Here is a 15,942-nt window from a genome sequence, read left to right on the forward strand (position 1 = left end):
GAGGGCCAATGACTATTCACTGCTTAAGAAGAGGTGCTGAGAGTACAAGGATGCTCTCCAATTTCGCTCAGTAAAACACTACTGCTGCACTTGCCCCATGTTGTATGTCTTTAATATAAGCTAATGCAGTTTGCATTTTACTGGTTGCTTATAATTTTATATTGTTATGCCTAACCAGAATACAAATGCTTCAAAGTCATGTTATTTTGTAAATCCCTATAACAAACACACAGTAACCTGAATTGTATCTATTGGTTGCTTCTAGATATGCAAATGTATTATCTGTTGAACTGGAAGATGTGTTTAATGTAATATTAACATTTCTAAAAGAGTTCAATTAGATATCTTACTGGCAAAAAAAGTATTCCACAAAATATTCCATACAATTAAGACATTACTAACTGTATGGAATCTGAAAGGGAAGGAACACAATTTGGCCAGACACTGGGCACAGATCTACTCAGAATAATACTTTTCATTATCCTCCATAAGGGAAAGAGAAAAATGCCCCCCTTATTACATGTTGATTAAACCAGTTTTGTCTTGGATTACCACGTCTCACTGTTTATGTTTAAATAATTTTTAAATTTTTATTATTTATTTATTTATTTATTTGCTTTTTAGGGCCACACTTACAGCATATGGAAGTTCCCAGGCTAGGGGTCCAATTGGAGCTGCAGTTGCCTGCCTATGCCACAGCCACAACAGTGAGAGATCCAAGCCGCATCTATAACCCACACTCCAGCTCACGGCAACTGAATCCCCAACCCACTGAGCGAGGCCAGGGATTGAACCCGCATTCCCAGGGACTCTAGTTAGGTTCGTTACCACTGACTCGCAGGGAACTCCTAAATAATTTTTAAAATAAATCATCTCTTCCTTTACATTTGCTTCTAATCTAAGAGTTCTATTCTGCAGTGTGTATACAAGGCATGCACAAGCCAATACTCTGCTCCAGTGTGTGTGGGGGGAAAGCCCAGTATACACAAAGAAGAGAGCCTGATTTCATGAACACTATATATACTAGAATTAACTGACATCATTATGTTACTTGAATTCAGCTATTTTCATAAAATGTATTTCATGGAAAGAGTTCTGGCTATAATCAATTCAATAAACTTTAACATACCTGGCTTTTACAGGGAAGTTCTGAGAAATGTCTTTCATTAATTTTATGGCATCATAAACTGGAGTGGACTTTATCTGAGAAGCTGCTTGAAAACTAAGATCTGAAAAGAAAAAAGTATCAGTAAAGAATGTAGCATAATATTAGACCTTAACAGACATTTCCATGTAATTTAAATAACCCTTCTTGCCATACATTCATATATAGACACAGTAATAAACATACGTATAGACCATTATTCAGAGGGTTTTTTTCCCTCCCTTTTTTGGGCTGCACCTGCAGTATATGGAAGTTCCCAAGCTGTGGGGCTGAACTGGAGCTACAGCTTTTTAATGCATCTCATTATTTCTGGGCCCCTATTTAACCCCCAAACCTACTTAACTACTCAGGCCCCAAGCTGGAAATGTTAAAATCACCTTTGATTCTCTTTATCTCCTAAGTATTTGCTAAATCCAGGCTTCCTCTCTATGCCTTCTACCGCAGTTATAGTTCAACCTGTCATTAATTCAATGATATTTTGACTAGATGTCCTGTTTCTAGTCCAGTCAAACAGATCTTACACAGACACTAGGGAGGTTAATTAAAACTAAGATAACTATGCATGTTCTCTGTTTACCAGCCTTCGCAAGAATCCTGTCACTTACAATTTTCTAAAATATTGCTCCCTTGGAGAACATTTTGTAGAAAAAAAGTGGACTGCTGCTTGTCTACAGTTGGAGGAATTGGGGAGAAATGGAGTATTTATAGGTATGTTAATTTCTTTTTAGGGTGATGAAAGTACTTTAAATTGACTGTGGTGACAGTTAAAGAACTGTAAAAATATACTAAAACAGACTGAATGACACGTTTTAAATGGGTGAACTTGTAGAGTATGTCAAGCATATTTCGATAAGCTATTAAAAAAGTTGATGACTGACAGAATTATAGATTGCAGAGAAAAAAATGACATATTCCCATGACCCACTAAAAACTACAAATAATAAAAAAGAAAATTACAAACTAAACAGAAAATTTTAGTTCAATCCAAGCTAAATTTTGGTCTCAAAATATCTGCTTATAGTATGTCAGTACGGACTTTATTCTAAGCTCAGAGTGAAACAGGTAATGGTCTATTAAGACCAAAATTTTAAAGAGAAGAAAACTAAGATTTTGTTCTGATTTCTACTGACTCACTGGTCAGGATTTTTAATCAATACTACAGATTCACTGAAATGTGATTTAAAATGTGAGAAAATACATGTATGTGTAACTGGATCACCATGCTGTACAGTAGGAAAAAAAAACTGTATTGGGGGAATAACAATTAAAAAATAATAATAAATCAACTGAACAGAAAATAAAATAAATAAATAAATAAACAGCCCCCCTCCAAAATACTTGAGAACCTATAAGGTAACTCATGCATACTTTAAAAATGATTGAATAATATCAAGTAACTGCATGTCATATAACTTTAAATCTTAGAAACACAAAAATATAATTTGCTTGATGAATAACCTTATAATTAAATTTGTATCTCCACAAAAAGTAACATACATTAGTCACATATTATTACCACCTATGAACTAATTTATATTATATAAAACAGGGATCAGTTACCAATATGCTGTGTTAAAGCAGACTGAAGTACTGTACCTTGTAGTTCCCAGACTTTCAAAGGCATCATTTCTTTATTACTCTCAATAAGGTATTTTTGGAATGTTGTCAGATTATCTCTAAGATCTGAGTATCTTTCTCTGTATTAGAACATTAAGTAATGTTAATTATCATCACCTACTACAAATTACTACTATACACGCAATATATTTTTGAAATTAACTCTTCCAAATACTTAGACACTAACTGTTCATCAAGATAACAACAGTGATGCAGTTATACCCACAGAACTTAAAAATAATGAGAGCAATGGGCTTGTCTACTTTTTTTTTTAATGTATAAAACAATACAAAAAATCTGGATGGATATACTCATTTGTTAACATTACCTGTGAGGGATCCAAAGGTGAGAGCAGGATTATAGTTCTTATTTAAATTCTTTTTTTTGGAGTTCCTGTCGTGGCGCAGTGGTTAACGAATCCGACTAGGAACCATGAGGTTGCGGGTTCGGTCCCTGCCCTTGCTCAGTGGGTTAATGATCCGGCGTTGCCGTGAGCTGTGGTGTAGGTTGCAGACGCGGCTCGGATCCTGCGTTGCTGTGGCTCTGGCGTAGGCCAGTGGCTACAGCTCCGATTCGCCCCCTAGCCTGGGAACCTCCATATGCCGCATATGCCGCGGGAGCGGCCCAAAGAAATAGCTAAAAGACTAAATAAATAAATAAATTCTTTTTTTTTTTTTTTTTTTTTTTGCTTTTTTTAGGGCCTCACCCATAGCATTTTGGAGGTTCCCAGGCTAGGGGTCAAACTGGAGCCATAGCTGCCGACCTACACCACAGCCACAGCAATGCAGGATATGAGTCAATGTCTATGACCTACACCACAGCTTGCCAGATCCTTAATCCACTGAGCAAGGCCAGGAATCAAACCTGTGCCCTCATGGATGCTGGTCAGATTCGTTAACCACTGAGCCACAATGGGAACTTCCGTATGTAAATTCTTATCTTAACATTTTATAAATTACAAGTATTGCTTTTATAATTAAAAACTATTTTATAAGGAAAGATATTAATGCTTCCTACACTATATAGACTTTATTTCTAAAAAAATTCATTTTTGAAACTTATAAAAACTTAAAGATAATTTTACCTATTAAACATATAATAGGTATCTTTTAGAGAGTGCTAAATAATAATGTAGCAGAATGGATTTTACTATACATATAATAAAAACTATAACTTTCTTCCATTTCTCATGAAATCAAGAAATAGTACCACTTCATTTTATTTATTTATTTATTTATTTTTTAGGGCCACACCTGTGGCATACGAAAGTTTCCAGGCTAGGGGGTCGAATCCACATCCTCATGGATACTAGTCAGGTTCATTAGCTCTGAGCCACAACACGAACTCCCCACTTCTTATTATTCGACAGAATTCTTTTAAAAAACCTTTAGCTATCAGCACAATTTATAAGTAAAATACATTTTTTCAACAGGAAAAAGAAATAAATATTTTAAAAAGCAAGATGAAACATAAATATGCAGAACATATATCTGGAAATAGATTAACCTTATGGTTAACAATAAATAAATGTACTACAGTATCAATAACCTGAAATTTTATTACAATTGGGACATTCTGAAAATGAATCAACACTGCTCTTATAGTGAAAAAGTAACAGAACTTCTTCTTTTTTTTTTTGCCTTTTCTAGGGCTGCACCCGCGGCATGTGGAGGTTCCCAGGCTAGGGGTCTAATCAGAGCCGTAGCTGTGAAGCCTACGCCAGAGTCACAGCAACGTGGGATCTGAGCCACATCTGCAACCTACACCACAGCTCACGGCAATGCCAGATCCTTAACCCACTGAGCAAGGACAGGGATCAAACCCACAACCTCATGGTTCCTAGTCGGATTTGTTTCCACTGTGCCACGATGGGAACTCCCAGAACTTCTTAGAAAATAAGTTCACTATAAATTAAAATAACCACTCCTTTCTCAACATTTTAGGTTACAGAGTAATATTAAGTTTATAAGAGCTATGATATCTGTCTTTCATGATTAAACATGAGCTTATTGATACTTTCACTGCTAAAATTATTTATGTAATTCAGGCAAAAATACATTATTCATACAACACATAAAGCAAAAGGTTTTTGCCTACATCAATTAATTGTGTAAAAACTACCTTGAGTACTTCCTATTAAAAAAACCTAATACCCAAAGGTTCCAAAGGCTTTTGGGAATACATACAATTTATTCCCATAAATAGTTATTCTTTAAAAAGAATAGAATTATGGGATTCCAAGATGTGAAACACAGCTGGAAATGGAATAAAAATGCATTGTTATCTACTAAATAAAACTTTCTTAAAAAGAATCAATTTTACAAGATGCATTAACTTTTTAAGGCCACCAGTATACACCTTGTCCCATATACAACAGAAATACAACTCAAAATGTATAAATCAACATAGTTACCTACTTGCCAGGAGAACTGACCTAAGTATCCTTTATAAATAGTTGTAATAATAAGAACTAAAGACATTAATTAAAACTTTATTTAAAATTTTGTCTTTATAATGGAATCACAAGCTTTCCCTTCTCATAAATAAGAAAAACTACACAAAAAACTACAACAGTCCCCATCCACCAACATTCAGAGTACACTCACCATCCTATTCCTTGTCTTCAATCAGAGATGCAGGAAAAAATGGGAACATAATTTTAATTTTTGAAAGGTGACATACAGATGTATAAGAAATTAAGACCAGATACTAAAAGGTTTTTTTATATGGCAATCTGTGGCACAGAAATTTACGGAAATCAACATTTTCTTGTTTTGAGACATAAAAATTTTTATTTTTTCCATGCTAAAAATCCAGTATTAAACATGATTTTTGTAACCATTTAGATCTATAAAATACTCTAGGGGCACAAAACTAACCTCAACAAATTTAAGAGTACAGAAATTATTTCAAATATCTTCTCTGACCACAATGGCATGAAACTAGAAATCAAGCACAGGAAAAGAAATGAGAAAAAATTAGCTACATGGAGACTAAACAACATGCTACCAAAAAACCAATGGGTCAATGAGGAAATCAAAAACGGAAATTAAAAAATTCCTTCAAACAAATGGTAATGAAGACACAACCATTCAAAATCTTTGGGATGTTGCAAAAGCAGTGCTTAGAGGGAAATTCATAGTGATACAGGCCTTCGTCAAAAAAGAAAAATCTCTAATCAACAACTTAACCCATCACCTAAATGAAGTAGAAAATGAAGAACAAACAAAACCTTAAGCCAGCATAAGGAAGAAAAACATAAAGATCAAAGAGGAAATCAATAAAATAGAGATTCAAAAAACAATTGAAAAAAAATCAATGAACCAAAAGTTGGTTCTTTGAAAAGGTAAACAAAATTGACAAACCTCTGGCCAGACTCATCAAAAAGAGCAGAGAAAAAAACCCAAATAAACAAAATAAGAAATGAAAAAGGAGAAACCACAACAGATACTGCAGAAATACAAAAAACCATAAAAGAATACTATCAACAATTATATGTCAACAATTGACAACCAAGAAGAAATGGACAACTTTCTAGAGACTTACCACCTGCCAAACTGAATCAAGAAGAAATAGATCAACTGAACAGACAGATAGCTAGAAATGAAATTGAGTATGTAATAAAAATGCTCCCTACAAAAAAAAGTCCAGGACCAGACAGCTTCACAGGCAAATTCTACCAAACATACACAGAGGAAATTATACCCATTCTCCTTAAACTTTTCCAAAAGGTTGAAGGAGAAGGAACACTCCCAAAGACACTCTACGAAGCCAATATCACCCTAGTACCAAAGCCAGACAAAGACACTACCAAAAAAGAAAATTATAGGCCAATATCTTTGATGAAGATAGATGCAAAAATTCTCAACAAAATTTTAGTCAACCAAATACAACAACATATCAAAAAGATCATATACCAGGACCAAGCGGGATTCATCCCAGGTTCACAAGGATGGTTCAACATAGGCAAATCAATCAACATCATACACCACATTAACGAAAGAAAAGTCAAAAACCACATGATCATCTCAATAGAGGCAGAAAAAGCATTTCACAAAGTCCAACATTCATTCATGATAAAAACTCTTACCAAAGTAGGTGTAGAGGGAACATACCCTAACATAATAAAAGCCATTTATGACAAACCCCCAGCAAATATAATACTCAATGGAGAAAAGCTGAAAGCCTTCCCGCTAAAATCTGGAACAAGACAAGGATACCCACTGTCACCACTTTCATTCAACACAGTATTGGAAGTCCTAGCCAAAGCAATCAGACAAACAAAAGAAATAAAAGGTATCCAAATTGGAAGCAGTAAAATTGTCACTGTATGCAGGTGACATGATACTATATATAGAAAACCCTAAGGACTCCACACAAAAACTACTCAAACTGATCAACAAATTCAGCAAAGTAGCAGGATATAAGATTAACATTTAGAAATCAGTAGCATTTTTGTATACTAACAATGAAATATTAGAAAAGGAATACAAAAATACAATAAATTTAAAAATCACACTCCAAAAAACCATATACTTGGGAATAAACCTGACCAAGGAGGTGAAAGGCTTATATGCTGAGAACTATAAATCATTTATCAAGGAAATTAAAGAGGATTCAAAGAAATGGACAGATATTCCATGCTTTTGGGTTGGAAAAATTAATACCATAAAAATGGCCATACTACCCAAAGGAGTCTACAGATTCAATGCAATCCCTATCAAATTACCCAAGACATTTTTCACAGAACTAGAACGAACAATCCAAAAATTTATATGGAACCATAAAAGACCCAGAATTGCCAAAGCAATCCTGAGGGGGAAAAAAAAAAAACAAGCAGGAGGCATAACTCTCTCAGACTTCAGGCAATACAAAGCCACAGTCATCAAGACAGTGTGGTACTGGTACCAAAACAGATATACAGACCAATGGAACAGAACAGAGAACCCAGAAATAAACCCAGACACCTATGGTCAATTAATCTTTGACAAAGGAGGCAAGGATATAAAATGGGAAAAAGCCAGTCTTTTCAGGAAGTAGTGCTGGGAAAATTGGATGGCTGCATGTAATCAAAGAAACTAGAAACACCCACACACGATGCACAAAAATAAACTCAAAATGGCTTAAAGACTTAAACATAAGACATGACACCTTCAAACTCCTAGAAGAGGACATAGGAAAAACATTCTCCGATATCAACCTTACAAATGTTTTCTCAGGCCAGTCTTTCAAGGGGACAGTTAAATAAAAGCAAAAATAAACCAATGGAACCTAATCAAACTGAGAAGCTTTTACACATCAAAGGAAACCATAAAAAAAAAAAGACAACTTACAGAATGGGAGAAAATAGTTTCAAACGATGCAACAGGGGCTTAATCTCTAAAATATACAAACAACTTATATGACTCAACAGCAAAAAAGACAACAACCCAATTGAAAAACGGGCAAAAGACCTGCAAAGACATTTCTCCAAGGAAAATATACAGATGGCCAACAAGCACATGAAACAATGCTCAATATCACTGATTATTAAGAGAAATGCAAATCAAAACTACCTCACACCAGTCAGAATAGCCATCATTAATAAGTCCACAAACAAATGCTGGAGAGGGTGTAGGGAAAAAGGAACCCTCCTATACTGTTGGTTGGAACTTAAACTGGTACAACTGTGGAAAAAAGTATGAAGAACCTCAGAAAACTAAATATACAACTACCATATGACCCAGCAATCTCACTCTTAGGCATATATCTGGACAAAACTTTCCTTGAAAAAGACACATGCACCTGCATGTTCATTGCAGCACTATTCACTATATCCAAGACATGGAAACAACCTAAATATCCATCAACAGATGAACGAATTAAGAAGATGTGGTATACATACACAATGGAATACTACTCGGCTATAAAAAAACAAACAAAATAGTGCCATTTGCAGCAACATGAATGGAACCAGAGACTCATTCTGAGTAAGAAAGAGAAAGACAAATACCATATGATATCACTTATATCTGGAATCTAATATACGGCACAAATGAACCTTTTCATAGAAAAGAAACTCATGGACTTGGAGAACAGACTTGTGGTTGCCAAGGGGGAGGGGGAGGGGGAGGGAGTGGGATGGACTGGGAATTTGGCGTTAACAGATGCAGACTATTGTCTTTGGAATGGATTAGCAATGAGATCATGCTGTGTAGCACTGGGAACTACATCTAGTCACTTATGATGTAGCATGATGGAGGCTAATGTGAGAAAAAGAATGTATATTTGTATGTGTGACTGGGTCTCTTTGCTGTACTGTAGAAAACTGACAGAACACTGTAAATTAGCTATAATGGAAAAAATAAAAATAAGTTATAAGTCAAAAAAATGATTCTATACATTTTGTTTTAGTTTTTAGCCAGAGATAACTTTGATCATTTTCATTTCTCTAATCACACTCATTATCTTATGGAATTAGTGATTATTTTTCAATTCTGTGCTTTTTTGCATTAACCATGTGTTACTTTTATAGTAAAAACAATAATAGGTACGTTTTAAAAATGAGAAACATGTGCCAACACAGCATACTGAATCGATGCCTTAAATATATGTTTAGAGTACAGTAATATAATTTCATTTCAATTGAGACTTACTTTAGTTTCCCAAAGAGAAATCCTTGAACTTCATTTGTTTCAGTCTTATCTTCTACAGAAGTATTAGTCACAGCTATATTTTGGAAACAAAAATATTTCAGACTGGAAAAGGAATATGTACTGAAAAATCAGAAAAATCCCAAGTCAAATTCCATTTGTTTTACCTTGTTTTTCTTTCATGGATCAGTTTAATGATACATCAGCATGCTCTTTCTTTTTAAAAAAGCTTGGTTATTACATATTTAACAACAATAATGAATGCTCTATAGATTATTTCTTTTTTTATTTATGTATTTAATTCTTTTCTTTTTAGGGCTGCATGTGCGGCATAGGGAGGGTTCCCAGGCCAGGAGTCGAATCGGAGCTGCAGCTGCCAGACTACACCACACACATAGGAACACGGGATCTGAACTACGTCTGTGACCTACACCACTGCTTGCAGCAACATGGATCCTTAATCCGCTGATTGGATACTAGTGGGGCTCCTAACCCTCTGAGCCATGATGGGAACTCCTATTTATTTATTATCATTTTTTAGATCATTTCATAGTTAAGTTCTATCTTACAACCAGAATGAAAAACCAAGGGACCTACAACAAACTATGAGCTTATTAGCTTTCAAGCCAGAGATCCAAACCCTAAGAGATACAGGAATTCTCACATACTTCTGACACCTTTAGATATAATCCAGAAATCTTTAGAAAGACACCAAAACTCATGGCCTCAAAGCATGAGGATCTATTTTATGTTCATTTCCCTTCCTCTCTTTTACTTACCAGATAATTACAGTCCACAGTGTGGTAAGTGGTACTTAGGGATTCTAAGAATCTGCCCCTTTCACAGTATGAGCCATGCTCCCTCAGAGCTCATCAAGTACCCTCCTCCCTTCTTCTTCACCTCAGGGTCTGGACCTCTCAGACCACCGCTAAAACCCTGGGTGCTTTGATCCCGGCTTCCTTTCCCTCCCTGTCACTCATTCATCAGGCAAACAAGTATTGACTGCCTTCTATGATGCCTGATGCCTGCTGGATAGACACCAGGATGACAGATGCAAAAGACACAAACCTTGTTAAATGGAAAAGGGGGGACAAATAGACAATTTTAATAGACTGTTTAAAATTCTTCTGAAAGAAAACACAGAACATGCAGAATATAGAAAAAGCAAAATCCTCCTCTAACAGAGGAGGAAGACAGTCATCTGAGAGGTTCTACTCACTGAATATACGATTCTCAAGAGATGAACAGACCTCGGGTGAATAAAAGAAGTGAGCGAGAGGAGGAAGGTTTCAGGCAGAAGCAACAGCACACGCTAAGGGATGAAAGTGCTCTGGAGGAGCCGTAAAGGCTTGGCACAGAGCCAAACATGGAGGCATCCAAGGAACAGAAAATTATTCTGTGTTATAGGACCAAGTTACAGGCACAAATGAGAGGGCTAAGAGAGTGAGAAGGCAGAAAGAGGCCAGGCCAGGGGGTGAAAAGCTTTCTCTGCTTTGCTCTAGTACTTGACTTTATGAGGAGGTTACAGGGAACCACTAAGAGATTTTAATCAGTGGAGTCACGAAGTCAGATTTTCATCGTAAGAAGTTTAATCAGAAAGCACTATGGAGAACAGACTGATTCTTCTATCCAGGGGGCTAAGGGCACTGAAGAGGAGGTCAGGTAGAAGCTTAATACACATGGACAGAGGAAAAAAAAAAGAAATGAACTAAAGTAGCAGCAACTAGAATGGCAAAGACAAGATATACTGCAGATAAACAACAAAATTTAGTTTGTGGAGTTCCCTCCATGGCTCAGTGGTTAATGAACCCGACTAGGATCTAAGGATCCAGCATTGCCATGAGCTGTGGTGTAGGTCACAACACGGCTTGGATCCCATGTTGCTATGACTGTGGTATAGGCCAGCAGCTGCAGCTCTGATTCGACCCTTAGCCTGGGAACCTCCATATGCCATGGGTGTTGCCCTAAAAAGCAAAAAAAAAAAAAAAAAAATTGTGCAATTTGTAATACAGATAATACATGAGATCACACGACTTTTTAAAGACAATTCTACAAGCCCAAGGACAGCTAGAAAATGCCTTATGTTCCTACCATGACTACTAAATAAGATACTAAATTATAAAGCAATGTAGGGCTTGATAGTGTAGCTTTTCTACTATACTTTTTAAGTAAGTCTTTAACCAGCAGGATTTAAGTCACAGTAGCACAGATGTTGATCTGCGGCACTTTCAGTAGGAGTGGCTAGGGCTAAGTTGTGATCAGGGCAGGGCCTCCAGGACCAGATCCTGAATAAAGAAGCAAAATGAAGCAGAAACCACATCCAGGAGCATATAAAAGAATGACTTAGAAACTCTTAACCAAGAGTTTGTTAGGTGTAAATACATTTCTGATAAGCCACGTAATAAAAGGTTTCCGTAAGAATCTGAAACAGTCTTTAGTGTTTTCACATGTCCAGAGCCCTTCATCTAGAGCATGCATTTAGCACACAGAACACAGATTTGTGGATCACAAACTAATCGATTAACTTCATCTAAACAATTCCCAGGCCTCTCCCATCCCACTTCAAAACAAAAACACATCATTATCCTAACTTCATTATATATGAATGCCTTAGACCAAGCTTCATAAGGCAGTGCTACCAATGAGTTGCAGGCAAGATACTTACCTCCAGGACAACCCTTGCCCCCAGGGGGTGACTGGTCACAGCACAGGCCGGCCAGAACTCCTGGGTCAGTCACTTCTAGCAGCCTCATCTATTGTCTCTGTGTACCCTACATATATTATCTATTTTATTTTTTTATTATCAATTTTGTTGCTGGAAATGGTTGGGAAGCTACTGGGTATAAGCAAAATAATGTGCTACTTCCAATTTTTGAAGAAGTTTTTGAGAGCATGATAATATTAAATATATTTCTTTTAGTTTAAAATTAAATTCTAACAAGGAACATGCCTATCCCATCTCCAGCCTCAAATTAATGCATGTAGGATTAGAATCATTATTTTTATAAAAAAACTGAAGTATGTAATCTCCAAATTTTCACCTACTCAAATACAGAGAGTAAACTTACTTTTGACTTGAGTATCATCCAGCGCTTTGTATTCCGTACTCTTAATTGCTAGCTCCACACCATAGCCAGATAAGTACATTTTCTGTGAGGCTGGTTTCTGTTCAAACACATTTATTTAGGAGAAAAAAAAGAGAGAAAGAAACTATTTAGTCAAATATGTGCCTGTGAATTCAGTATGATTGTGTATTAGTACAATAGGGTAAATTACTAATACTGAAGTTTTTCATTGTGAAATACTGCTATTTGAGGGATATTTAACTTTCTAGACAGTTTATCAAAGAACTAGAATTTGGTTGCTGACCATTTCTTTCTAAAAACTTTGTCATGACTCCAATGTTTTAATTATTCTTACAAAGAAAAAAAAAAATCTGACCTTTTTCTGTTACACAATGGTAATTTTCCCATCTTTCCCATGATTTAATTAACTGAGGATCCAACGCAATCAAATTTCAACAAAGCTATATTCTTTTTGGGGAACTACACAAGATTTGCTAAACTAGTAAATACCATTCATTTGCTAGCTGTTTGGCTGTAGGACAGCTATAGAGTTTCACAAAAACAAATATTGGGAAGTAGAGGCAAAGGAGATAAAAAAACCTCAGTGCCTTGAACAATGTAATTAATTCTTTGTTTTTCAATGATTAAAATACATAAAATGCCACAAATTAATACCTATCCTTCTGTCAAGTTGCTTAAAACTGAGTTGACTGAAGTATTTGTGATCAGAATTTAGTACCTTATTTTCTTTTGCTTTTCTACGAAGGGCAAATATAAAACCTATTTCTAGAGATTACCCTGTCGAGGAAGAGAAAAGTCACATTTTTTCAAAAAGGAAATAACCTGGATGAAATTCCAGACTGAAATTCTTATCATTTGTGCTACAATCATTACCATTTAGCATCTTCTTTCATAGGTTAGAAAACCTTTCATTTTCTTTCTTCTCTAAACTTCTCCTCCAAAATTAAAAATAAGTATATAACTAGAGTGACTATTCCTGGATGGTTCTATTTCCAAATAACATGATGTAAGAATTAGATTCAGATATGCAGACGAATGTTTTGACACTGCTGCCCACACTAAAATTTAATTTTCTAATTTCTCAGGCACATGCTATGTTGAACGATAGCGTGAGGAAAACTGGGTTCTTTATAATTATAGTAATCTGACAAAGTTGAAAATCTTTTAACGAGTTTTCAATTTCACATAGCTCAATTTAAAAATACATTTTTGACTAACCACTCAAAAGACAATCAGTTGGTGGCTGGGCAAAGTGAAGCTCTGAGTTCACCTATCATGTTATAGTTCATAAAAGAAAAGCAATTTCACATAACCAATTTCCATTATCAGTGCTGGAATGTTATTAGCTCCTTAGTAATAAAGATAAATGTTTATTAAATTCATATTTACTTTCTCCATTTGCAAATGTATTAATATAAAATTTGAATTGTAGTTTAATAACTTTGTAAGACCAAAAATGCTCATAGGCTAAAATCAACTGGTGAGAAGAATCTTTCATTATCTTAGTTCTTGCCTCACAAAAAGGCATCTGTTTAAAAGGTAGCACATATAACTCTATACAATTATATGTTGACTAGATTTATACTATAACTATGTTGGATATACAATAAATAATTAAATAGAAGGCTATAATTTGATGCTACAGAGTACCCAGATGGCTGGTGAGTATGCTTTCACAAAAGTGTATCTAATGGTCACATTCTCCAAAGAACAGCTTGGGACACTGAATCTCAATAGATGATTATACCACCTCAGGGGCAGACACATATTAAAATCACTTGGGGGATATTTTTAAAAAAGACAAACATAGGAGTTCCTGTCGTGGCATAGCAGAAACAAATCCTACTAGGAAACATGAGGTTGAGGGTTCGATCCCTGGCCTCGCTCAGTGGGTTAAAAGGACCTGGCGATGCTGTGTGCTGTGGTATAGGTCGCAAATGTAGCTCAGATCCTGCGTTGCTGTGGCTGTGGTGTAGGCTGGCAGCTGTAGCTCTGATTTGACCCCTAGCCTGGGAACCTCTATATGCCATGGGTGTGGCCCTAAAAAGCAAAAAAAAAAAAAAAAAAAAAGCAATAAAACAGGAACATATACTTTGATCTCCTATTCCTTTTCTGATATAATTGACATACAACATTGTATTGAAATGCACATATATCAAGACATAATGATTTGATATATGTACATACAATTGATCTTTGAACAACATGGATTTGAACTGTGTAAACTGTGCTGGTCCATTTATACACGGGGTTTTTTCAGTAGTAAACTATTACATGATCTATGGTTGGTTGTATCTGCAAATGTAGAACCATGGATATTGAGGAATCTCACACATACAGAGGGCCAACTGTAGGCAATACAAAAGATGTGCAAATGTGTGGCGTATCAGTGCACAAACTTCTGAGTTGTTCAAGGCTCAACTGTATTATGAAATGATTACCATTGTAAACTTCCTTAACATCCGTACCCCACATAGCTATGGGGATTTCTTCTCCTTATAATGAGAACGTTAAGATCTACTCTCTTGGCAACTTTCAAATATATGAGTATTGAAAACTACAGTCACCAGTACACTGCATCCCCAGAACTTATATCTGCAAGTTTATACCTTTTGATCACCTTCACCCATCAAGCCCCAATCCCTCAACTTTGGCAACCACCAATTACTTCTGTGTTTCTATGAGTTTCTTCTTCTCTCTCTTTTTTTTTTTTTTAAACATTCCTTTATTTTTATTTATTTTATTATTATTATTTTTTTGGTCTTTTGTCTTTTTAGGGCTGCACCCGTGGCATATGGAGGTTCCCAGCCTAGGGGTAAAATTGGAGCTACAGCTGCTGTTGGCCTACATCACAGCCACAGCAACTCAGGATCTGAGCCATGTCTGCGACCTATGCCACAGCTCACAGCAATGCCGGATCCTTAACCCACTGAGTGAGGCCAGGGATCGAACCCACCACCTCATGGTTACTAGTCAGGTTCGTTTAACCACTGAGCCACCACGGGAATTCCTTTTTTTAACATTCTATATATAAGTGAGGTCAAATGGTATTTGTCTTCCTGCCTGACATATCACTTAGCATAATGCCCTCGAAATCCATCCATGTTGTCACAAATTGCAGGATTTCCTTCTTTTTAAAGGGTGAATCATATTCCACACATTTCTTTCCTCACTCATCAATGGACGTTTATGTTGCTCCCAAATAAGTATTGCTAAAATGAGCATGGGAGTGCAGACACCGTTTTGAGACAGTCATTTCATTTCCTTGGGATATATGACCAGAAGAGGAACTGCTGTTCTATTTTTAACTTTCTGTGGCACCTCCACACTGGTTTCCACACTGGCCGTACCATTTTACATCCCCAACAACAGTGCACAAAGATTTCTTTCCTCTGCCTCTTCACCAATGCTTATCACTTGTCTTTTTGATATACAGCTATTC

The 15,942-nt window shown here is 36.0% G+C and overlaps 1 protein-coding gene across 3 annotated transcripts in view; it reads right to left on the reverse strand.

Annotated features, from left to right (window-relative positions):
• Positions 1–15,942, reverse strand: part of UGGT2 (UDP-glucose glycoprotein glucosyltransferase 2) — a 169,584-nt gene that overhangs the window by 125,303 nt on the left and 28,339 nt on the right. For all 3 annotated transcript variants that reach the window (XM_021065792.1, XM_021065791.1, XM_021065793.1), the window contains 4 exons: positions 12,483–12,579; positions 9,418–9,490; positions 2,762–2,862; positions 1,130–1,229 (listed from right to left, as the gene is read on the reverse strand). In XM_021065792.1, coding sequence (XP_020921451.1) covers positions 1,130–1,229; positions 2,762–2,862; positions 9,418–9,490; positions 12,483–12,579 — 371 coding nt within the window. The remainder of the gene's footprint in view (positions 1–1,129; positions 1,230–2,761; positions 2,863–9,417; positions 9,491–12,482; positions 12,580–15,942) is intronic.

This window comes from Sus scrofa, chromosome 11 (genome assembly GCF_000003025.6).
Source record: "Sus scrofa isolate TJ Tabasco breed Duroc chromosome 11, Sscrofa11.1, whole genome shotgun sequence".
Taxonomy (NCBI): domain Eukaryota; kingdom Metazoa; phylum Chordata; class Mammalia; order Artiodactyla; family Suidae; genus Sus; species Sus scrofa.